Genomic DNA, 25903 nt, shown 5'->3' on the forward strand with positions numbered 1-25903 from the left:
CGCGTGTGTTTGATACGTTTCACATCAGAAACATACCTGTTGTATGGATAACAGAATGAGATGAGATTGGTGTAGTATGTGCTAGTTATGTGTCCAGATAAAGTGTATTATGTTGTTTCAGAAATTTTGTTTTCTTACTAACTGTAATTTGTTGCTCGAATGTGCATGGTGTGTTTCTGTAAACTCTATCAAAGCTTTTGGACTTCTTCCCCCAGGGAACTAGGTTTGGGACCCTCTTTGTGGCTCCTGTAGGTCGTTGTCAGATGGGAGCATCCACTCTGAAGAGCAGGGACATTAGGCTGAGAACAGAAAAAGAGAGTTTAAACGAAAGGATGAGTAAAGTGGCATTTTAGATGTTTTTGTCCTATTTTTCGTAATTTCACAGTGGTTTGTGCTCCAGGATGACCATTGGAATTTACGTAACAACAGCTCTTGGGCCACCAGAGAGGGCAGATGTGTCTATGTGGGTACAAAACTATATGGAAGATAAATTTCTTTCCTTTTGTACTGGGAACTGGAACTGAGAGTCCTCACACATCTCATGCAAATGTGGGTTTTTGGTTTGGGGGTTTGTATTTTATTTTGGTTACTTGAGACAGGGTCCTGGAACTCACAGTATAGACCAAGCTGGCCTTGAATCATACACATCATACACAGACAATTTAAGTATGTGTTGGTTTTTTTGTTTTGTTTTGTCCCCCCCCCCCCCATCCCCCCCAAGCTGAGGCCGGACCAAACCCAGGGCCATCTACCACTGAGCTAAATCCCCAACCCCTGTTTTTGTTTTTCTTAGGCTTGATCTAAGAACATGGAAAAAAGACTTAAGACTTACCAAGAAAATCCCAGTTTTCAGTTTTCAGTTTGCATAAGGCTTTGCATATTTGAAATAGCTTCCTCTGGTTTTCATGTTCTTGTCTGTAAGGATGTAGCTGTCTGTCCTTTAGAGTCTCACTAGGCTGTTACAACAGTTCACATGTCTTTATCTTGTCAGTTGTGTCAATCTGCCAGTGGGATTAGGTGGAGAATTGACAGCATCATTTTAGCCAACTTTTACTTGAATTTAAGAAAATATACCAGAATTGCCTAAGATTTAGAAAGATTTAGAGCAGAGATAAAATAGAAAATACCCTCTGCTGTAAGCACCTCACTGGACATTGGTGTCTACACTGTTCTTTTTTTTTTTTTTCCCCGGAGCTGGGGACCAAACCCAGGGCCTTGCACTTGCTAGGCAAGCGCTCTACCACTGAGCTAAATCCCCAACCCCTACACTGTTCTTTAATGTGTCTGCTTCCATGAGTTAATAAAACACTTTCTAAAATACTTGATGTGGTATAAAAATTTACTTCTTGAAAAAAATTTTAAGTAAAATATCAGAAGATGTTTTCCTAAATTTATTTATTTCACATGGCAGGCAAGTACATAGCACCCAGCTACACCCAGCCCTGCCTGTAATCTTTTTAGGGCGAGGACTTTTGGGAGTGCTGCGTGGGCTTGGGCTTTTACTATGGTAACTAAGGTTTATGTCAGAATTGTGGGTTCAAGTGATCCCCCTGATGCCTGGCTTTACCTAAACTTTTGCATGACTTAAGGTGGCACATTCTTTTAACCACAGCACTTGGGAAGAAGAAGCAGAGTGATAAAGAGGTCAAAGTCATCCTCAGTACATAGTGAGTTCAGGGTTCTCCTTGGTACCATGAGATGGTCTCTCAAAAGGTAACAGCAGACTGGAGAGATGGCTCAACAATTAACAGCCCTTCCTACACTTTCAAAGGATCCCAGCTGAGTTTCCAGTGCCCAGGTCAAGTGGCTCACAATCTTGTGTAACTCTTAACTCCAGAGAATTTGACACTTTTTTCTGGCCTCTGCAGATACTTATACATACGCACACATAAACACTCACAAAATAAAAGTTCAAAGTCAGATGCAACGGGCCATGTCTGTAATGCATGCCTGGAGACTGAAGGAGTATTGAAGATTTGAAGCCTGTACATGGGCCATGTGCTTTTGAGATTTTTATCTCTTTTCGTCCCAAAGTTCTCAAAATTAAGAATATAGAAATTAAAATTCTGAGGGACAGAGGAGTTGTATTGAATAACTACCTGAAAATTTTCAAGTTTATTTTAAAAATAAACTATAGTGTAATTTAAATTTTTGTTTGTTTGCTTGCTTGTTTGTCATTTTTAGACAAGGTCTCACTGTGTAGCTATGGCACCCCTAGAACTCACTATATAGACCAGCCTGGACTCAAAGTCACAGATTCATCTGCCTCTGCCTCCCAAGTGCTGGAGACTAAAGGTGAGCATCACTATGCCTGGCTTGTGATTTGAACTTTTTGGTTTTTCAAGACTTAAGTTTCTCTGTGTGACTCTGACTGGCCCGGAACTCACTTTGTAGACCAGGCTTGCCTTAAACCCACAGAGATAATAATAGCCTTCCTCTGTCTCCCAAATGCTAGAATTAAAAGTGTGCACCACTACTACCTGGTGTCATTTCAACTTTTAAAAGGAGATAGCTATGCTGTTTTAAGTTAAGCCAACATGGAGGCCAACTACATGGCAGGGAGGGAAGATTTTGGGAAAGGACAAGAAAGCCCAAGTGTCGGAGGAAGCATACTTAGAACAGATAGAAAGGAAAAAAAAGAAATAATCAGAAAAGCTAGCGAATTTACAAAGCTACAATTTTATAGCTGTGTAGCTGCCAAGGCTCAAACAATTTAACAGTAGATGAAGAGGGATTATATGTCAAAGATAAATGTCATGCAAGGTTTTTATAATCAGGTTTACATACTCCCTGTGTTTTCTCTCTTGTCACATGTATAGTCCCTAGTACCCACCCGCCTTTCTGCATCCACATAGTGCCCCTGTAATAATAGGCATTCAAGAGGTGGAAACAGGAGTATCAGTTCATATCAGTTCTTATGCCTCAGTGACATATCAAGTTTGGGGCCAAGCGGGCAACATGAGGTGTTAATGTATGTTAGTAATGTGAAATCTTAGGAAATTTCATCTAGTCCCATCTAAGTACTATTTTAGTTAATAGATTCTTAGTGAGATAGTTTGCAGTACTTACATTTCAGTTTTGTTTTGGTTTAAAGTTCAGCTCATGCCTCCCTATAAGGACATTCTTCAGTTCACTCTCAACTGTGTCTGACATGCGCAGAGTAGTTGATGGCCCAACTACTGACAGCACCATTTTGACCAATCCTTGTGTGGACAGCACCATTTTGACCATTCCTTGTAGAGCCACTGTTTCAACCCTCATGATGAGCATCATTCTCCTTGCCTCTCAGACTGCCTTGCCTCTCAGCACTGCACTAATTTTAGAGTGGGTTGGTGAGGAGAAGTGAAAGCCATTGAGTCTCTAAATGGGAAGGGAAGACTTTTGTTTGTTTTTGAGACATGGTCTCATTGTGTAGCTTTGGCCGCCCTGCAACTTGATATGTAGACTACTGGCCTCAAACTCCCTGCCTCTGCCTCCCAAGTTTACTTTGGAGAGTAAAGCTGTGTGCTACCTTACCTGGCAAGGAATAATCTTTAAAAAAGTAAAAATCTGGGGTTAGAGAGATACTTAAGTGGTTAAGTTTAATCCCAGCATTGCCTATCTCCAGAGAATCCAGCACTGTCTTTTGGTTTTCATGAGTACCTGCATACACATAAATTTAAAAATAAAAAGCAAAAAACCTTTCTTTTAAGGGCATGATATAAGGGAGGGAAAAAAAAGTATAATGTTTTTTATCACTTGTCTACTGACTACGTGCTAAAGAATTTAGTACAAGGGATGGAAGCATAATTCAGTCGTCTGATGCCTTCCTAGCAGGATGTACCCAGCATGCTAGTGTGGTGAAGCTTGGCGTGCATGGAAGTACTGGGGACAGTAGGATTGTCTTCACTTTGCAGGCCAACCTGCACTACAAAACAAGAGCCTCCCTTAAAATCAAAGGAAGAGGTTGGCTGTGGTAGCACATACTTTTAATCTTAGCAGTCAGGAGGTTAAGTTAAGTGGATGTCTTGAGTTCTAGGTCAGCCTGATCTACAAAACAAGTTCCAAGACTGACAGGGTAATATAGAGACCTTATCTCAAAACAAACACAGAATTAGAAACAGAGCAGATAGGATAATTCATCAAATAAATGTGTTGCCACCCAACAGTGTGAACCTGAAAACCTGAGATGCATCCCTGGAGTCCTTGTTGAGGTGGAAGGAGAATACTGTCTCTACATTGTCCCATGGTCTCCATACTCTGTAGCATATATACTGATATGCATCAATCACACTCTTGGGATTGTTTGTTTGTTTGTTTGGATTTTTACCAATAAAGCATTTGTGTGTGTGTTTGCTTCTCCCTTGTCCCCCGACTGCCACCAACACAGGGTTTTTCTCTGTATCCCTAACTGTCTTGGAACTTGCTCTATAGACCAGACTGAGATTTCAAACTCAGAGATCCACTTTCCTCTGCCTCTTGTGTACTGGAATAAAAGGTGTGTGTCGTCACCACCTATACTCTTAATATTTTTTAAATTATTAAAAATCAAAAAGCTTCCAGGTAGGGGTGTGTATGTGGGTGTGTGTGTGTGTATTATAGGGGGTGGAAGCAGGAGGATCAGGAGTTCAAGGTCATCCTTAGATACATAGTAAATTTAAGATCAGTTTGACTACATAGTGAATCACACAAGAAATGGCAGTTAATTGTAAAAAGAAGTATTGTCTGGTCTTTGATTTGTTTTTTATGTAAACTGCCTCTGGAAAAAACAAAGGAAAAACAAACCAACAAAAAAAAGAAGCTATCATTGTTTTGTTGAACTTAAGGAAACAGGCTGTCAAACAGATGTTTAATTAAAATACACATGCCTTAAATACAGAGGAACTTACCTTACTGTGACCAGTTGCATTGTACACATGGTACAAAATGTAGTGACCCAGAGCTGAGCTGGGCCCAGACTTCTCAATTTAGTGTGAGATGGCATAAGAGATGGGTTAGCCTCTTCTGTGGTGATGTTTTTGTACTCAAATCCAAACAGGACAGAAAAGTGACTGATTGATTGAATGGATTAGTCTACATGAATCCGTTAAGAAATCACTGTAAAGCCAGGTGAGGGCTTTTAATCCCAGCACTGTGGAGGCAGAGGCAGACAAATCAGAGGCAGAGGCAGAGTTTGGGGCCAGCCTGGGCTACATGGAGAAACCCTGTCTGAAAAAAGGGAAGGAAGGAAATTATTATGACTGGGCATGGTGGCACACTTCTTTAATCCTGTCACTTGGGGAGGCCAGCAAGGCAGCTCATCAACTTGCTATGGCTTGAGTTCAGTTTTAAGATTCACGTGGTAGAAGGAGAAAATTGGCTAGCACAAGTTGTCCTCTCTGTAAATTACGTGTGTTCACTTAAGCAATGTCAGAGCTGCTGTTTTCAACCACTAGTGACCAAGGCAAAGATGGCTGGATGTGATTGTTTTTCTTCTGTTAGTAGTCGCAGTGTCAGAAATATTCAACCATTTTGGTCTTTAGGTACCAACCAAGAGGAAGCTGCTTAAATACCATTTTTTATTAATAAAATTTTGCTCTTTCAAACCCAAAGGTATACTGTATAGCTTTATAGGTTAATGCATATCAACAAGCACATTGTTAGAAGCACTAGACTTACTGCCATGAGAAGAGGTCCTTGACAACGATTTGCTCTTCTAAATCATCGCTGTGCACTGTACTCAGATTTTATGTAGACATAGTTGGGTACATAATTACTTGTTTTGATTATAAGCAAATTCATTAATGATGAATTTGGAACCTAGAAGTTTCTTCTGTTCTTATAGTAGTGGTCATCTCAGTATATTTTCCTTGCCATCAGCTTGTGATATTCACACAGACTCAATAAAGTAAGAATCCTGCTCTGTGAGGGAGTTGGTTGTAGATCATTGATCTGGGAATGTTCTACTTCATTTGAAGACTCTGGCCTAGTGCCAGCTGCCGCTTTGGAAGCAGGCGATCAGGCTGGAGAGATGGCTCAGTGGTGAAGAACACTGACTGCTCTTCCAGAGGTCCTGAGTTCAAATCTCAGCAACCACATGGTGGCTCACAACCATCTGTAATGAGATCTGATGCCTTCTTCTGGTGTGTCTGAAGACAGCTACAGTGTACTTCTATATAATAAATATAATAAGTCTTTAAAAAAAAAAAAGAAAGCAGGCGATCAGTTTCTTGCTCAAGATTGTCAGGAGTTCCTTTAAATTATGCCTGTATTGAAAATTTTACCTTTTAAAAGAGTTGTCGGGGCTGGGGATTTAGCTCAGTGGTAGAGCGCTTACCTAGGAAGCGCAAGGCCCAGGGTTCGGTCCCCAGCTCCGAAAAAAAAAAAAAAAGAACCAAAAAAAAAAAAAAAAAGTGGAGTTGGAGTTGTCTCATTTTCCTTCCTAATGGATATCTTTATATTTAACAATATGTGCAATTTTGAGATGTCAATGTTTATTTTATTTATAAGTGAAAGCACTTTAATTAATATGGTAAAAACTAAAGAAAAATTACCATGGTATATCCTTTTGTAGGTCTTAGCTATATTGGTATGTTTCATAGATATAAAAGACTGCTATTTTGTTACCAGTCTCATTGAAATTTTATTAACAATTTTAAATCCCTGTTCTATTCATAGAACTTAGATTTACTCATTGTTTGGCTTAAAAATAAAGTCCTTGCATAATGCATTCTCAAAGAGAAGGTTTTGGCCTCAAAAGCTAGTTGTTTTTCAGCCTGTTTCTTGCAACCCCTTGTGCTCTGATGTAAACTGGGGAAAAGACAGAGCAGGTGTGTGCTGGCTGTGGGAAGTTAGCCTTCGCTTTCAGGCTGCTCACTGCTCTACCAACTTCCAGTGTGGTTTCTCCTGGGCCTGCCTAGAGTCCCCAGAGTTCTGTGGAGTCTTGCATGTCTCAGTTAGGTTTGGGGATTGTGAGTTGTATCTATTTTGGCCTGAACAACTAAAAAGTGGCAGTGGACTTGAGAGTATTAGAGAAGAGGTAAGGAAGAAGGCAGTTTGTGAGGCGTCCTGAGATTGAAAGTGTGGAGCACAACTAATTCCCGTTTGTTACTTCATAGGATGCCCGTAAAGCATGTGCAGATGCGACTCTTTCTCAGGTAAGAAACAGTTTCACTTAGCAGTTGTCCACAATGCACAGTCGGGTGTGGGCTTTTATCATGTGGATGGAATGAGCACTTTTGTCTTGTGGGGTGAGGTTGTAAAACCACTCTTACAGCTTTTCGTTTGAAGTTGTTCCAATGATAGGCAGAGAGGGCAGGATCCACTGGTTCTTAAGATGGAAAGGATATTTCTACTGTTTGACCCAACAATTTAATCTTTTAACATTTAAAACATGTACAAGGCTGACTAGATGACTCAGCAGGCAAAGGTGCCTGCAACCAAGCTTGACAGCCTGAATTCCGTTTCCCAGAGCTCACATGGTAGAAGGAGATAGATTCACAGGTTCTCTGTGTACATGTGACCACTCTCCTACCCAAGCAAACAAAGCACAGTTAAAGCTGTGGACACCAGCTCTGCCATAGTGTAGTCTACTGCTATGATAAAACACTTAACTACACACTCTGGAGCAGAAAGCATTTATTTAGGTTTACACTTCTAGGTAATAATATATCATTGAGGGAAGTCAGGGCAGGCACCATAGAGGAAAATTGCTCACTGGCGTGCTTTCTCAAACAGTCAAAGATAACTTAATCTGCTTGGAAGTTGTCTTGTTCACAATGGGCTCCTACATCTATTAGCAGTCCAGACAGTGTTCCATATCTATACCCACAGAGGAATCTGATCTAGGCAGTTCTTTTAATTGACATTCCCTCTTCTCAGGTGACTCTGTGTGCCAACTTGACAATAAAAACTAGCAACACACACACATACCTCCCTCCCTCCTTCCTTCCCTCCCTCCCGTCTTGGGTAATCAGTGGCCTGATCCTCAGACTTCATAGACATACATAGATTTATTTTCCCTGTGTATCCATGGCGGTGGTAAAGTGTTATGTTAAGTAAAGGTGAAGATAACTAATAATTTCATAAAGCAGTAATAAAATGGTAGCTATTCTATAGTAGTTACATAAGATATCAGATGATCTCAAAATACCTTACTGCATGTACTGAGTGGTATATTGGGGGATGACAGTGCCTATATTCTTCAGAAGAAGTGAGGTACTAAGGCATGTGAAAAGTATGGTGGCTGTGGTGTATTGCTGATGAGCATCCTGTATACTTAAAGCATGGACTCACTGGACAAGGAAGTCAGGCCCCAGGTACTACAGAGTGAACGGTTTAATCATGCTACTTAAGAGAGCAGTGTGCAGTTTAAAGTTTATGGATTGGCTGCTGGAGAAGTGGCTGCAGTTTAGAGCACTTGTTGCACTTCTGTTTCCAGAACTCTGTAGTGGGTCACAACTGTCTATAAATCTTCTGACCTCCCAGGGCTTCTGCATGCTAAAATATTCTCTCATGTAAACACAGGATTTTCCATTTAATATATTTTTGGTTCTTAGTTGACATTATATTACAGAACCCAAAAATTATTTACTAAAATTAATCTGCACTAATTTTATTTTTTAAGATCACAAACAACATTGATCCAGTGGGAAGAATCCAAATGCGAACCAGGAGAACACTGAGGGGGCATCTGGCAAAGATTTATGCCATGCACTGGGGCACAGACTCAAGGTATGAATGGGGTCTTCCAAAAGCAGTACTTGAAATGTTGGCTGGCTGCTAGGGTTTCTAAATGATAATGGTGTGGATCTGGCAGTACACTTTTAATCTCTGCAGTTAAGAGGCAGAAGCAGACAAATCTTTGTGAGTTTAAAAAGGCCAGTCTGATTTACATTGTGAGTTCCAGGCTAGCACAATGAGACCCATCCCAGCCAGAACTAGGATAGAGTAGGGTAGAAAGTTTGTGGTATCAGTTGCCTGGTATCCAGGTCTAATGCTCTCAGGCTTTACTCATATTTCCGTTTAACTGACTGACTGCACGATTGTCCTTTTCATAGCAGCATCTGCTTTTCTTCACCCTTTACCTTTTAGCTTTTGGGACTCTGTTGGCTACTCTGAGAACTGTGTTGTAATGTAAGAGTTGGTCAGTGGAAGGTAAAAGGTGCTAAGTTTACAACAGACTGGTCCCAAAAACTAAATGTGGGCTTCAGTGATCTCTTCATCCTTACTGGGAAGCATTGTGGAAAGTAAACGAATAGCTTCCACACGGCCCTACCATCTACTTGTTCATTATTCAAAGAGATACTACCATTTTGAGGTTCTTTTATACTTTGATAACAACTACCCTTTATTGAACATCTGAGTCTTCTCCCAACTTCTCCCAACAAAGTGCAGCATGGTTTGTGTTCCCCTTCCAGACCCACCAAGTCTCAACATCCTTTCCTTTTGAGTCAGTTTTTTCATTTCTGTTATCAGAGTGGAATTTCTGCTTGGCTTTCTCTTTGTGAAATTGTCTGCTGCGGGGTGTAAATAGCTAGAGAACAAAAGATTCTATCTTTAGTTCTCTGCAGGGTCCATACAATTGCTTGTGCAAATGAGCACTTTCTGAGGATGTTTAATAATGGAAACAGTCCCATCAAAAAAGAAAAGGGGGGTGGGGCATTGTGTTCTTGCTGCAGTTTCAGCTAGATAGATCATGAATGTATTCTGTTGTTGCTGTCAGAATTGTTAAGGGTAGATTTGTAGATTTATTGATTGATTTTTTTTTTTCAGTGCTGAATATTGAACCTAGGATCTCATAATTGCAAGCAATTGGTGTACCACTAAGGTACACCTCTAGTCTAAGAATAGATACTATATGTTCCAACCACAAAAGATGCTAAAAAATGTGAGGTAATGACTAGGTTAATTCACTTAACCTTTCTGTAATGGATTAAGCAACTTACAGCCCATAGTTACTGTCAATTAAAAATAAAGATCATTCAAAAAACTAAGTTAGAAAATGGACACGCAGTGGTCCATTTCTTTAACCATAGCACTTGGGATTAAAGCAAAATAGCAAGTTCTGGGACAGCCTGGGCTACATGAAACCCTGTCTTAAAAAGCAAATAAAACCATCCAAAGCAATATTTAGGGATTGTTTTAGATGAGCATACTTTCTGGCTAGTCAGTGGTTGTATCTTAAAAATCCAAAGTAGCTATTTAAGGAGTTGTTCCGGATATGTATACCCCTACCCCTTATATCACTTTCATATTTTTTGCGCTAATAGTAAAGGGTTGTTATTAAGCTTGGTGTGGTTGCAAATGTCTTTAATCTCAGTACTTGGGAGGTAGAGGCAGGTAGATCTTTGTGAGGTCAAGAGCAACCTGGTCTATATAGTGAGTTTTAGACCAACCATGTAGCACAAGCTTGAAGACCTAAGTTTAGACACATGTATAAACTGATCATGGGTGCTCGCTTCGGCAGCACATATACTAAAAAAAACTGATCATGGCCAGATACTTGTAACTCTGGTGCTTCAGTAGGGTAGAGAGGAGAATTACTGGGATCAGTGAACCTGCTGTAGCAGAAAGAGGATGAACTCCAGGTTCAGTGTGAGACTGCTTCAAAGGAACGAGTTAAGGCAGAGAGTATTATACTAAAATTCAACTTTTGATTTGGGGGCGTATGTGCACAAAAGAGAAAGACAGACAGACAGGCAGGCAGGCAGGCAGGCAGGAAGGATAGGGGAAGGGACAGGAGCATGGGCCTGTAGAGGTCAGAGGATATAACCAAGGAATCAGTTCTTTTCTTCTTCTATGTGGATTCCTGGAACCAATTATATGTATTTTTCTTGGTTTTATTTTGGTGTGTGGGGGGGGTGGTTTCTTTCAGGACAGGGTTTCCCTGTGCAGCCATGACCGTTCAGGAACTGTATAAATAGGACTGGCCTCAAACTCAGTGATCCTCCTGCCTCTGCCTGCTGAGAGCTTGAATTAAATGGTTGCATGAGCTGCCACACCTGGCTTAAGGATTTAATGGAAGGGCTGCGTGCTTGCTAGTCATTTTTACCCGAACTGTCTCTCTAGCTCAATAACACTTTTCCAGTTCTGAGGGGTTTTTAATCCCCCTTTCCAGAGCCTGATGAAATAGTCTCTCTGGCTGGGTCCTCTTCTGAGTAAAATGAAGGGTATGTGGGTTTGGGCTGTGATCGCCTCTTTTTGTTCTAGGCAGTTATTTGGCTAGTTCTCAGTTTCTATATCTGTTCCGAACAGAACAGGAAAAGCTTCAGACAGCACAATGAACTGTGTTGGTTCCTCCAAGTTACGTGACCTGAGATTAGAAGGCGTGTCTTCTTTCACCTTCTGGAGGATCAGCTCAGCTTAGCATTGTCTTAATTCCTCACTGAGTTAGCAATTATTGAGCTCTCTGAAGGTGACTCCTTAAATCAGAGGATGAGCTACTACTAAAGATGTCTCTTAATACCATTGCTCAGAGTCTCAAATGACCAGGCAGAAATAGAGCAGCAGAGAGGCCTTATACTATCCTTTGGAGATGGTTGAAAGTACCTTAGGTATGATGACTGAACATAGACAGAAGAGTGGACTTTAACCTTGGCTACACAGTACCCCATCTTCAAAAAAAGTAAAATAATCGTCTGAGACGGTAGAGACGACTACGACTTATTAGTTGAGTTCTCCTGTATTCTCAAGGATCCAGAGTTTAGTCCCTAGAACCTCATAAAGAAAAAAACTGTACCAGAGGACTGAGGTGTAATTCATTGGTAAAGTACAATTTACTGTGCAGGAGACTCTAAATTCAATCTCTAGAACTGAAAAAGAAATAAAAATTATAGGGGCTGGGGATTTAGCTCAGTGGTAGAGCGCTTACCTAGGAAGCGCAAGGCCCTGGGTTCGGTCCCCAGCTCCGAAAAAAAGAACCAAAAAAAAAAAAAAAAAATTATAGCTGAAAAGCAACTGGGCACCTATGCCCAGTTCTGTGATAAATTTTGTGACAAAGGATGGAAAGGGATTTTATTTCTTATCACATTTGTGTTGTTCTTTATAAAGGAAATTTATACATCAGAAAATGGTTTGGCATAGGATGATGTAGCACAGCTTTAGACCTCTGGGTTTGAGGTCATCCTAGTCTACATAGTAAATAAATTCTAGGGCAGTCAGAGCTACGTAATAGAGGGATCCTGTCTCAAAAAGGCAAATCAATCAATCAAACAAGGATGGTTGATTAAAAGTGTCAGAGGGCTCAGAATGATGAGGTTGAGTTTTACCTCAAGTCTTTGATCAGCTTCAGAAATCCAAATATGCCCCAATATACTTGTGGCTGAAATGTATAGAATGTATATATTTTGATTACAATTTGATGTTAAAACCTGTATGTCAGTGTCACGTGGTGAACCTGGGAGAGCTTTCACCCTTCCTTAAGCAAGAGTACATTGTACAGGACCCTGTGTCTGAGGAGCTGTGCTTTCCAGAGTCGCTCTCATTCAGTTACTTCCCAGATAACTTAGATTCCTTTGCCTGTTAGTCAGGCTTGCCTTTTACAGTATACCCTGCCTTAGTTCTACAAATACAGAGAACTGCATATTCCAAACTTAGAACAGCTGCCCTGAACTAGGACAGTCATGAGACATTCATAATTCACTGTAGTTGGTGGCCTCTTTGCCCAACCATGTGCATTTCTGCTGTCATTTGTCATCTCACTACCACACTAAGGAGACTCCTTAGTTTCTGCGAGACAGGTATTCTAATTTATCTCCATCTGGGAAGTTGGATAGTGTTTGTTGTTTTCTCTTGATTTTGAAGAATAGAATCTGGGCCTCAAACTTGTTACATCGTCACATCTGGCCTTGATCTATCTCTCTCTCTCTCTCTCTCTCTCTCTCTAAGTTATGGTGTCTCCACTTCCCCCATTCATGGGTTATAAAGTATGCTAACATTCAAGCTCATGTGTACCAGTTTGATTTCTACTGGTGTAATTAAACACTGAGCAAGAGCAACTTGAAGACAATTTTATTTCAGCTTAGTCTGTCGTGAAAGGAAATCAGCAGAGACCACAGAGGAATACTCTTCTTACTAGCTTTCTCTTTAGGGCCTACTTAGCCTGTTTTCTGACGCCACCCAGGACTACCTGCCCAAAGATGTCACTGTAAGGTGGCCTTGTTCAGATCAATTATTAATCAAGGAAATACCCCGTAGGCATCCTATATGCCAATATGATGGAGTTATTTTTCTCAGCTGAGATTCCTTCTCCCTTAGACTCTAGCTTCTGTGCCCCACCCAGACTACCCCAATATAAATAAAAACAGGGCAGGTGTTTAAAATGGATTAAAATGGTTCCTGAGTGGGGTGTGCTTCAAGCTTTTCCCATAATATTCAAGCTTTCTTGGTGTCAGATTGAACAAAACTGTGTCCTAAATATTTGATACTTCTCATGGCTCTGTGTATCTAATTTAACTTGCAGTAAAATGAAGCCTGTCAGAAGCAGGTCAGGTCAGTACCGTCTCTCAGGTGAAAAGGGAAGAACTGGTCGTCCAGGTGTCCCCAGGGCTGAACTGTCACTGACACCAGTCACGGTGTTCCATTGCTCTAGCATTGAGATCCTCTTTTTCTTATTATTAAATGTATTTCATTTTAAGCAGATTTAGCTTTAAAGCTCTAGCTAGATATTATCAAGATTTTTTGTTTTTGTTTTTTCTTTATCTTTTCTCCAGGCTCCTTGTCAGCGCCTCTCAGGATGGGAAACTCATCATCTGGGACAGCTATACCACAAACAAGGTGGGCAATACAAGATTCTTCCCTGGAGCAGTAATAGTCTGTTCATGGAGTGCTTATGGCCTCTTAAGGGTGATGGAAGAGCTCGTGTTGCTGGCTCCTTGAGCTTGGCACACAGTTATGCTCTGGTTCCTGTCTTGGCATGAAGATAGGAGCTGAGCGCTTCCTTGTTCTTATACAAGAGGTATACTCCATCCACTCTTAGTTTTTACTGGGAACTTTCCTAATTTATTTCTAGAATACTGAAAAGTAGATTCTATTTAGTTACTAGTTTGTTTTAGTGAGAGATAATCTTAAATGCACTATACTTAAAGATTTAGTTGAGGGTTGGAAATGTAGCTCAGTGGTAGAGAACTTTTCTACTGGGCAGAATTCCCTGGATTTGATTCCCACAACCACAAAAGATGAAAAACAGAGTAATCCAGCAGATTGGTGAGAGTCATTCAGGAGGCTAAGGCAGGATGATTGAATAAGCCCAGAAGGTCAAAGCTACCATAACAAGATATGGTAAGGGAGGAAAAAGAGAAGACAGATACTAGGTAGAATGTTTGCCTGACAGGTATAAATCTCTGAATTACATTTTCACTTCTCTCTCTTTTTTTTTTTTTTTTTTTTTTTTTTTTTCTTTTTTTTTTTTTTTTTACTTTTTTCTCTTTTTCAGAGCTGGGGACCGAATCCAGGGCCTTGCGCTTGCTAGGCAAGCGCTCTACCACTGAGCTAAATCCCCAACCCCTTCACTTCTCTTTTTTTAAATGAACTGTTTATTTTTGAAGGTTTATTTTATATATATATATATATATATATATATATATATATATATATATACACATACACATACACATACATACACTGTTGCTGTTTTCAGACCATACCAGAAGAGGGCATCAGATCTCATTACAGATGGTTGTGAGCCACCATGTGGTTGCTGGGAATTGAACTCAGGACCTCTGGAAGAGCAGTCAGTGCTCTTAACCGCTGAGCCATCTCTCCAGCCTCACTTCTCTTACATTGAAATAAATTACACTGGGTATGGTGATACATGCTCATAATCTAGCATTTGAGAAATGGAAGCAGGAACCTCAAACATTAAAGATTATGTATGTGCATATAATAAAGTTGAAACCAGCCTGAACTACATGAGACCTTACCTAAAAAAAAAACAACAACAAAAATAAAAACTACCAGTATCAACAACAACAACAACAAAAAGGAATCCATTTAAATTCTGAGTGGGTGTGGTGGCCAGTCTATAAGTCTATAATTCTAGCATTTGGAAGACAGAGACAAGGAATCCCTAAAGCAACCTGGCTAGCTAGACTAGTCATAGAAGAGCTCTACATAGAATTGAGAGACACTGTCTCAAAGAATCAGGTGAAGAGTGGTCAAGGAAGGTTCCCAGTGTCAACCTCAGGCCTCCATGTGCACTTTCTCTGGCATGTGTGTGCACACAAACACACACAGACACTTAAAAAAAAACAAAAAAAAAATCAAACATGGGGAGCGGGAATGGTGATTAATCTCAGAAGTCGGGAGGCAGAGGCAGGTAGCTAGCTCTCTTGTGAGTTAGGGGCCAACCTGTTCTGTAAAGTGAGTTCCAGAACAGCCAGAGCTGTGACACCAAGAAACCTTTTCTAAAAAAACAAACATTGCTCAGTCACTGTCTGATTTTCCAGAATGTCTTAGTTTTATTCTCAGCACCCACATGGTGGTTTGCCACCATCTGTATGTCCATTTCACGGGGAATCCAGTGCCCTCCTGGCCTTCCCAGGCACTATACTCATGTGGTAAACATTTAGTCAAATGTTCCTACAGATAACATAAAATTAAATAAAACCTCAAAACAAATTTTAATGCTGTCATCAGGTAAGGTTAAAAAAAATTAAGATAATTGTATTTTCCCTTAAAATAGTAGATATGTAGAAGATTGTAAAAATTTTGACTGCTCTATCTGAACACCAAGATTAACTGTTAACCAATGTACTGTTAGGTTACTGCATGTATGTGTCAGAGAAAATGAATATGAATCAGTTGCTGTCTCCTTGGCTGACTTTATATTACAGTTATCTTTCTGCCTCAGCTTCTTTTGTGCTGGGATTAGCATGAATCACCATACCTGGTGGGTTTTTGTTTTTGTTTTCTTCTTTTTTTAAGCTCAAAGCCATAATAAAAGGAAAATAAATCTTAAATCATACTAGCATCACTCCTTAAATCATTAAAAATACAAATATAATTTGTGTTTTGAGATAGTTTCTCATTATGATTAGCTCAAAATGTCCTCAAACTTGTCATCAGGGCTGGCGATAAACAGCCTAGAGACTCTGAGTTCAATTCTCAGAACTGAAAAAGATAGGGAAAACAAAAAATCTTCTTGTTCTTTCTCTTTTAGCCTTCCCACTGCTAGACTCACGGGCATATGCCATCACACCCATCTACTAGTTAATTTATTTTTTTGTTCTTTAGAGACGGCCTTACTATGTAACCCTGCCTGGGCTCAAATCAGAGATCCCCTTACCTTCTGAGTGCTGGGACTATAACAGGTACCACACACCTGGCTGTAGTTATGTTTTCTTGAACTTAATAGTGTTGCCTGGCTGTGTTCTTGTTATTTAGGTTCATGCCATCCCTCTGCGCTCCTCTTGGGTCATGACCTGTGCATACGCTCCTTCTGGGAATTATGTGGCCTGTGGTGGCCTGGATAACATCTGCTCCATTTACAATCTGAAAACTCGTGAAGGAAATGTGCGTGTGAGTCGTGAGCTGGCAGGACATACAGGTACACATCTCATTTCGTGTTGCAATAGTGAAAGCTGCTTGTTGGGGTGTATACTGACTGCTCTTTTGATTTGTTGCTTATTTGTTCAAGTCAATGTTAGGTAATGGCCAGAAATTTTCTGAAAGTGAAGCCAAACCATGCCCATTATGCCTTCGCCTTTAAGAGACCTGTAAACTGTTTTTTGGCTTTTTTTTTTTTTTTTAAAGCCTAGTTTTTTAATTCCCAGGTACTTTATTCTCTTTGAACAGTTAGCAGCCACCATTCTTGTTTATCAACACATTGGTATTTCAGTCCTGTTTTTAAACTGCCTTCCTCAGACCTTAATACAGGAATTCTTACTTAAGCGTGTGTTTATATTTGCAACCATATCTGTTTGTGCTCCCTGACCAGTGTTCTTTTAGAGGAGACAGAAGATAGTCTACGGTCCATTCAGATCTTTTGAGTGTAGCCAGCATTAAAATGTTGGGTGCATATTCATACATCATTTAGGCCACATTGCATTTCCAGAGAAGAAAGTCCCATCATAGTATTTTCTACCTATGGCCATTATCTTTTGTTCTCAAAATTCCTGTCCTTCAGTGAGTTACTAATAAAACACTCGGGGCTTTCTTCGCATGCAAGCCAAGGATTGTGCATGATTAACTATTGTGAAGAACATGGCAGTTTTGTGTTCTAACCCTTAGGTCAGGTAGAAGTGCATCCTTCGAGTGTCTTAAGTTACATCGCCAATGCTCATTACTGCTTACTTTGGGAATGCTTTCTTCTTAATGTTCTGGCTTTCGCTGGGAGCATAGGCCACCAGTTTTAGATCTCTTCATTCTCAAACAGAAGAACTTAAAAGGGGCAAAAATCCATACAGACATGGCTCCCTGTACATTTTGATCAGTAGTATTTAAGTTACTGTACATTTTGATCAGTAGTATTTAAGTTACTGTACATTTTGATCAGTAGTATTTAAGTTACTGTACATTTTGATCAGTAGTATTTAAGTTACTGTACATTTTGATCAGTGATATTTAAGTTACTGTACATTTTGATCAGTAGTATTTAAGTTACTGTACATTTTGATCAGTGATATTTATTTAAGTTACTGTCCTAGGGGCTGAGGATGTCGATTTGTTGGTAGAGTATTTGTCTGTCATGCACAAAGTCCTAGGTCTATCCCATCACCATAAAACTGGACATAATGGTACATTCTTGTAATTCCATCACTCATGAAGTAGAGGTAGGAAAATCAAGAGTTCATAGCTCTCTGGGCTATATGAAAACCTCTCAAAAAAGAAGATTAGTATATAATTTTCAAATATAGAATAGAAAAAGGGAAAAGTTTGGGAAGAAGACTCAGTGACCAAGAACACTTACTGCTTAAGCCTGATGACCTAAGTTCAAATCCCAGAGCTCACATATAAAAGACTGGGCACGGGGCATATGCCTGTTTATAATTCATCATTGTGGACTGATGCCCAGCCTCAATCAGTGAGAGGCCCAATCTCAAGGGAATTGAGACAGCAGACAGTGATAGACAGGACATTCAATGTCTGGTGTCCTCTATTAGCCTCTGGATAAGCATGCACCACATACACAGAGCGCTTGTGTTCGGTCCCCAGCTCCGGGAAAAAGAAAAAAAAGATTGCTTTAAAAAAAAAGTAAGACAAATATCTAAAATTTATTATTTAGAGAGTTGGAAAGATGGTTAAAAACACTGGCTCTTCTTCCAGAGGGTCTGGATTCAATTCCCAGTACCTGCATGTCCTTTATAACCACTTCTATGTAATTCTAGTCCTAGGGAATCTCATGCTTTCTTCTGTGAGCACCAGACATGCATATGGTATCCATACAGGCTGTCCGGGTCAAGGTTTTATTGTTGTGATTGATGCCATGACCACAGCTTTTTTTTTTTTTTTTTTTTTTTTTTTTTGGTTCTTTTTTTTCGGAGCTGGGGACCGAACCCAGGGCCTTGCGCTTCCTAGGTAAGCGCTCTACCACTGAGCTAAATCCCCAGCCCCCACAGCAACTCTTAGAAAGGAAAACACTTCATTGGAGCTGGTTATAGCTCAGAGGTTTAGTCCATTATCATCATTGGAAGATGCTTGGCAGCATGCAGACAGACACGATACTGGAGAGGTAGCTGAGTTCTGTATCTGAATTCACAGACAGCAGTTACACTGGGCCTGGCTTAAACATCTGAAACATCAAAATCCTCCCACAGTGACACACTTCCTCCAACAAAGTCTTATCTGCTTCCACAGGGAGGTGTTCCTATAGTACCATTCCCTGTGGGCCTGTGGGGGCCATTTTCATTCACCCCACAACACAGGCAGATATACATTAAAAATTTTTAGAGAGATATTTAACTTACTAGTTGTGAGCTCATTCTAATTTGAGCCGGTGGTCTGCCAAATGTCGTGCTATAAGAATGTGGAAACAAACTGTTCTAGTTGTTAGGCATCATGTTTGTCTGTATTTCCATCAGAAAAAAAAGTACTTTGGCAGACCAGAATCTACGTTTCTATGTTTGAAGTGCTGCACGTGCGTTTATTGTTGCTGTATCTTGCTGAATGATTGGTAGTTTCTGTCATGACCTCGTGCCCCTCACGTACGCCCTAGTGTGAGTCACTTCACCTGCGGTTTCCAGACAGCTCAGCCTCACACTCACGGTCTGCACATTTTTTCTTGTTGATTGTTTTTCTGATAAGTTGTCTCTTATACACAGCGTAGAATTAAGTCTTGCTTTAATTCTGTTTACAGTCTCTGCCTTTAGGAGCTGGGAATGTAGCTTCTGTAGGGCTAGAAATATAGAGTGCTTACTACCATGAATGAAGCTCTAGGTTAGATCTTCAGCCCAGCATAAAACCAGGTCTGGTGGTATAGTCCTATATTTCAAGCATTTAGATGGAAGCTGGAAGTTGAAGATCATCCTTCACTATGCAGTGAGTTTGAAACTGCCTAAACTATATGAGAGGCTATTTATGTTGACTATGTCTAGCCTGCCATCCATCCTCTTCCTCATCTTAAGGGCAACCAGGCTGACCTAGAACTTGGAGGAATCTGCCTTCTTCTGCCTCCTGGGTGCTAGGACTAAAAGTGTGATGGGTGGGTGCACCTTTGTTGTCTAGGACAGGTCAGGCTGCTGTGTTGCAGTCTTACAGTCCTGACAGAGAACTTGAGTTCATTGCTGCTAGCCAGCACCTTGGGAAGATCATACCACTTATTGATAATTTGAAATAATCGCATTTAAAATTTGAAGTTTATTTGCACTAAATGCTGCTTTTTTATTGATGTATAATAGAAAATCCTGAGTGTTGCTCTGGATGTGGTTGGAGTTGGTTCTGTACTTAGGATGGTTCTCTTTCCCTCTGCTTCCTTTTTCTCCTGTTTTGTTTTTTTTCCCTGCCTTCTTTGTTACTCTGTTTGTAGCTCAAGCTTGTTCCAGTCTCTGCATTCTGTACCCTCTGCCTCTTCAGTGTTGTCATTACAAGTGTGCACCACCATGCCTGTGTTTGAAGGGTCGTATGGTCTCATGTGCACTCAGACAGCAGCAGCATCTCCAGTGCCGTGTACTCCTCTTGAGGACGTCTCTCTTTCTGGTTTCCTGTAGCCAAAATGCTACTCCCTCCTAACACCTGCAGTTGTGCATTACGCAGTCCCTTTATTGCTGTTTTTCTTTTATATCTGAATGTTCGTTCAGCGAAATTTAATTTACAGATTAAATACAAGAAATTGGCAGTAAGCAGCAAGAAGGTAACACAGTATGGCAATACACTATAATGAATGCTATTTGAGAATTAAGGTTTTTTTTTTTTTTTTTTTTTTTTTTGGACTCTTGGCACTGAGTGAAATTTGTTATTTTTTTTTAAGTATATGAGTACACTGTAGCTGTCTTCAGACACACCAGAAGAGGGCATCAGATCCCATTACAGATGATTGTGAGCCACCATGTGGGTGCTGGGAATTGAACTCAGGACTCTGGAAGAGCAATCAGTGCTCCTAACCACTGAGCCACCACTCCAGCCCCAAGAAATTTTTCATTTCTGGGATTTGCTAGGTTTTCATGGGTTAACTGAAACCAGAGGTTTCAGTGGTTAGAGTAGGCTGCTGGTGAGAAGTCTGTTAATTTTTTGAAAAGGTCTGTTTGTTATTTATTCTATAGTAGTAGTAGTAGTAGTAGTTGTTGTTGTTGTTGTTGTTGTTGTTGTTGTTGTTGACATGGTTTCTCTATGTAGCCCTGGCTGTCCTAGAACTGTCTCTGTAGATCAAACTCATAGAGATCTGTCTGTCTTTGTCACCACCTTTGAGTTAGATTATTTTTATTGTATTATTTGCGAGGTGGTGATGGGGTCATACATACGGAGATCAAGGATGATTCTGTGGAATTAGTTTTCTCCTTCCATCCCTGCATGGACTCTGAAGATCAACCCCACCTGGCAGCAAGTCCTTTACCCACTGATCCATCTTGCCAGTCTTTGACTTGTGTGTGTGTGTGTGTGTGTGTGTGTGTGTGTGTGTGTGTGTGTGTAATTAAGAGGACAACTTGTGGGAAGTTGGCTTTTCTCTTCCCCCATGTAGGTCCTGCAGATTGAGCTCCCAGTGACCCAGGTGGCAGCAGGCACCTAACACTTAATCCATCTTGCTGGCCCTTGACCTTTACTCCTGAAGGATATTTTTGCTGGACATACAGAACTTTGAGTTGATGTCATCTTAATGTGTATGGGTGTTTTCCCTGCACAAATGTTGGCACAGCACATGCATGGCCAGTGCCGACGAAGTCAGAGCAAGTGTGCTGGGTTTCTCCTGGAACTGGTTTTTTGTTGGTTTAAGAATTGAACCTGAGGGGCTGGAGAGATGGCTCAGTGGTTAAGAGCACTGACTGCTCTTCCCGAGGTCCTGAGTTCAAATCCTAGCAACCACATGGTGGCTCACAACCATCTGTAATGAGATCTGATGCCCTTTTCTGGTGTGTTTATATATAATAAATACATCCTTTTAAAAAAAAAAAAGAATTGAACCTGAGTCCTAGAAAAGTAGCCACTGTTCTTAACCACTGAGTCATCTTCTCAGCCTTCAACATTTAAAAACAAAACATATTAAAGGTATATCTTTGATTTGGCGATAATTTTCTAGACATGTGACTTTCTTTGTATTCTTGTGCTTGGGATTTGGAACCTACTAAAATTTGTCTTTTGCTAAATCGGTAATATTTGAGTTGTCTTCTAATGTCCTGGTTTCTATGGCTGTGAGGGTAAGCTGCTTCAGTTTCCACTCCTCACATATTTTGTTTCTATTCAAGTAAATTCAGTTGACTTTGTAATCAGTGAACCACAGCTGTCCTTCTATTAACCTAGCATTCACCTAAGAATGGGTGCAAGAATACGCATTGTGCTGGTGAGTGCTGGTGAGGCATGGGAGTGTAGTCAGATAAGCTTTTGTGTCAAATGGTCTCTTCAGATTCAGAATTTCTGTTTTTATTTTTAAAGATCCCCTCCACAAGCACTGAAGTTTTTCTGTCTTATTTATAACAAGGTTATTTCTTATGTTTCTGAATATAATTACAAGAGCAAAGTGTAAAATGTCTGCTAATTGTAGCGCCTGGTCTTGAGGTGTGTCCTTGTGCTCCTTTCCTATTGAGTGTGGATCACAGTTTGCCATTTCTCAGTGCACCGAGTTTGAATTGCAGCCTTGGCAATAATTGTCATAGCAACTGTGGGTTCGTTATGTTCCTTTCAAATGTCTGTTCAGTTTCATCAGGTTAAGAAACACATACACAGCAGCAAAATTCTTACCTTGTCCTCCTGCCACTTGAGCTGTCTGTGGGTTTGCTCACTGCCTGTTTGTTTTTGCTGTTAACTGTTAAATACCTGGATATGTACGTTAGGACTTCTTGGAGGCTGCTTTAGCACTTCTCAGGAATGTTCCAACAGACTGGCTGAGTCTTTGGTGATCATCCAACTGTGTAAAGACAGGACCATTGAAGTCAGCTGAGGAACAGGCTTTTGGTAGTTGATTCTGTGTCCTATTGCTCCTAGGTAGGAGCTTCCTATGTAGGAGTATGCCCTCCAGGCTCAAAACCTAATCGAACGTATAGGCTATCTTATAGGATAAGGAAACCCTAGAAATGGATCCAGTGGGTTCACAATAACTCAAAGAGTGTTCATTATTACTATTTATATTAATTATAAGTTATAGGTAGAATACACATTCTTTGTTTTTTTCCCCATGTGGAGAGGTTTAATGAATAGAAGGGGGGAGGAGTAAAGGAGGCCGACCATGGGCACATGGAGGGAAAGGGGTGGGGTGGGGAGAGAAGGGACAGGGACAGAGGGAGTAGGGAAGAGCAAAGAGCACATACTCTTTTTTTAATTGAGAATACTTAGTCAGGTGTGATGGCATACTTCTTTAGTTCAGCACTCAGGAGGCAGAAGCACGAGAATCTCAGCCTCTTGTACAGACTGAGTTCCAGTTCAGCGAGGGTTACAAAGAGAAAGACTGTCATAAACAAACAAATAAGGCATGCATATACATACATGCAAATAAATATATATGAAAACATGTCTATTGCCTAGATACTGTTTTCAAGGAGACACAGATTGGTCTCAGTACTAATCCCTAGGGACTGATGAGAAAAGAGTGGAAGGCGGGACTCAGCTGCCGTTCTGAGACCTTGAGTGTTCTGGTCCAGAGGGCCATGGTTTGTCCTTCTGATGTAGCATGTCATTGCCAGAAAGTATTGTGACTTGGTAGAGTGAGTAGCTGGAACATTTTCTGTGTATAATTTTTTCATCTAATGAATAATTGGGTGTTTTACATGTTTATGAACACAGTGGACATTTTTTGGGAGGGTGGTTATTTGTTGGTTGGGTGGTTTTTGTTTTTTTTTTTCTCCCCTCACTCTGAAGGATACTGGTGACCTAAAAGATTCTGTCTGCCTGCAAAATCTGTTCTGAAATGCAAAACTGGTCAATTAAGTACTTATTTCTGTTTCCATCATCTTCGTGTCCCACTCTCATCAGCTTGTTAAAATCATAGGCTAAAGCAAAGCCCTGGGGTTTGCCTTTCAGCATCCGTGTCACTCCAGCAGAAAGGAAGTGGTATTTTCAGGGATAACCACTCAGGCGATTGCAACAAGTGCCTGTGCACAGAATCCATACACATCCGGGATGTTCTCAGTGTCCTGCCTTGTGTTGTGTAATTTTATGTAACCATTTATAATTTGTCCCTTTGCTTGGCAGATTTTACTCCTCTCAAGTGAAACTTTCAGGTATCAGCCTGTTTGACTTTTCAATGACTCGTATTCAGCTCTCTCAAAAACTTTATTATGTTTTGAGACAGTCTCATGTCCTCTTTTCCATCCCAGCTTCTGTGGGTATCAGCAGCAGGAGCATAGCTTTTCCATGCACACTTCATATTGCAGCTCTTGAGAGAGCAAGCCCATTCACCCATATTTTTTGGAGCCTACTTACTGGACATTTTCAGTGTGCTTTGCTATTCTGTCATCTTTTCCTGTTCCTCTAGTTGTCCTGTAGCCCTTGCTCCTTATTTCCATTGCTGTCTCTCCTCATTGGGTATTGAGCTCCTTTGTGTCCAGCTGCCCTACTCGGTAAGTAGGTGGACAAACAAATGAGGCTAAAAGGAAAGGGCACCCTATGTTAAGACAGAGGGTCAGGCAGAAAAGTGAGGTGTTCCCTTGGCATAGGTCAGTGTTGTGTGCTGTGCAGGTATAGGCCTGTCTGAAGTGTTATCCCATCGAGGCTACCTAGCTATAGTTTCACCCAGCCTGTGACAGAAGTTCTGGGTATTTTTATTACCATAGTTTTTACAGTGAGAGAATCCTAGGATTGAGACTGACTAGACTTGGTTATTCATTTGGGTCTTCTCTTTACCAGGTTATCTATCCTGTTGCCGGTTCCTGGATGACAATCAGATAGTTACCAGTTCTGGAGACACCACATGGTGAGTACATGACAAGGCAGAGAGTGAGACTTGAGATCTATCCACTGTTGTTAACACTGGTTAGTAGGGCTACCTACTTCCCATTGCAAGGTAAACACTTCTTGTCAGTAGTTAAGACAATTTAGAGTTTGATCATAGCCTGGTAACTACAAAACAGAAAGTATCAATAAATAACTCATTGCACCATCTGTAGATATGCAAAGTTTGATTTTGATTAAAGAACTAAAATGTAGACTATAGTTAGTTGTATATCAAATATCTGTTTTTCTTTATTTTTTTTCTCCATTTATTTTTACTCATGTATGTGGTGTTTTTAGCCCTGTGGGGTTTTCTTTCGCTGTGAACTCAATTCAGCATATTGTGAGAATGAGTCTAGCTTTTAAACAGCAGCTCTATCAGATTTATTTATTTTAGAATGTTTGTTTACTAGTAGATGGAGATATATTCAAGTAACTTTTCCCTTTGTTTAATGATGAAATGACCAGGTCGTTACTTTAAGAGAATAATTTTAGACTTAAGCTGCCCCTGTGTGTTTTTCTGGTCATTGGAGGCATTCCTGGGAGGTCAGTAGCAGTATTTTCAAGTTGGTTTAGTAGCATGACTTACATGCCAGAGAATCCAACAATGGACTTCTGATGAAAATGGTAAAAAAATTTAATAGTTGTTTAGTTCATAAAACTGGTATCTTAGCTGGTCTTTTGTCTACAATGGAAACCTGAAGTGGGTTTTAAAGCAGTAAAGGAAAGTAAAGGAAGCAAGGTAGAAGAACTTGCCAATGAGAATGAAGGCAAGCAGGCAAAAAGCAAAAGCACCCTTTTATGTGAGCTGCCACCAGAAGGTATGGTCCAAATTGAGGGTGGGTCTTCCCACGTGAAATGATCCAATCAAGACAACCCTTCACAAATGTGCCTAGCTGCTTGGGCTTTAGTAATCAAATGTAGTCAGGTGGGCAGTGAAGATTAGTCATTACGAATTTCATGTGTTGATTATTTTCTTGGATGAAATGTATGAAACGTTTGTGCCCTGTGCTTCTTCCTTCCTGTGTCCCTCATGCCTAGCAAAGATAGCCAGCATTCACTGTGGTGAACTTGCTTGATTGGATGGTGTTGTGGGTGAGACAGGCTGGTGAGGCTAACAAGAATGGCAGTTTACCATGCTGTTGCTTCTTCAGGTTGCAGCAGGAAGTAACCTATGATTCTCCTTTTAATAGCTAGTTCCTGCTTTATGTAGTGCTGTCGGTAACTGTCAAGCAGAGGCCCTTGGAAGGCCCTGTCCATCCGTGAAGACTGTTTTTGGTTTATGGTCCTCATGGAAGAGGAGTTAGAGCATCAGAGTTGCTCTGAGCCGCTTACTGACCATATGTTCCTCCCTGGTGTCTAGGAAGGTGGGAGATGAAGGCACAGAGGGAGTAACACAGATGAAACAGGATCCTTTCTTTCAGGCCTTAACATT

The 25903-nt window shown here is 40.6% G+C and overlaps 1 protein-coding gene and 1 long non-coding RNA gene across 20 annotated transcripts in view; one reads left to right on the forward strand and one right to left on the reverse strand.

The window, feature by feature from the left end:
• The window catches only part of Gnb1 (G protein subunit beta 1), a 67519-nt gene that overhangs the window by 35311 nt on the left and 6305 nt on the right, over positions 1–25903 (forward strand). For all 19 annotated transcript variants that reach the window (NM_001430069.1, NM_001430070.1, NM_001430071.1 and 16 more), the window contains 5 exons: positions 7077–7115; positions 8585–8691; positions 13671–13734; positions 16342–16504; positions 24385–24451. In NM_001430069.1, the coding sequence (NP_001416998.1) occupies positions 7077–7115; positions 8585–8691; positions 13671–13734; positions 16342–16504; positions 24385–24451 (440 nt within the window). The remainder of the gene's footprint in view (positions 1–7076; positions 7116–8584; positions 8692–13670; positions 13735–16341; positions 16505–24384; positions 24452–25903) is intronic.
• LOC148006199 (uncharacterized) lies at positions 700–6153 on the reverse strand. Its single transcript, XR_015621388.1, has 2 exons — positions 1242–6153; positions 700–754 (listed from the first exon to the last, which is right to left on the reverse strand). It is a non-coding gene; the product is annotated as an uncharacterized LOC148006199 (long non-coding RNA).

This window comes from Rattus norvegicus, chromosome 5, assembly GCF_021556685.1.
Source record: "Rattus norvegicus strain SHRSP/BbbUtx chromosome 5, alternate assembly SHRSP_T2T, whole genome shotgun sequence".
Taxonomy (NCBI): Eukaryota; Metazoa; Chordata; class Mammalia; order Rodentia; family Muridae; genus Rattus; species Rattus norvegicus.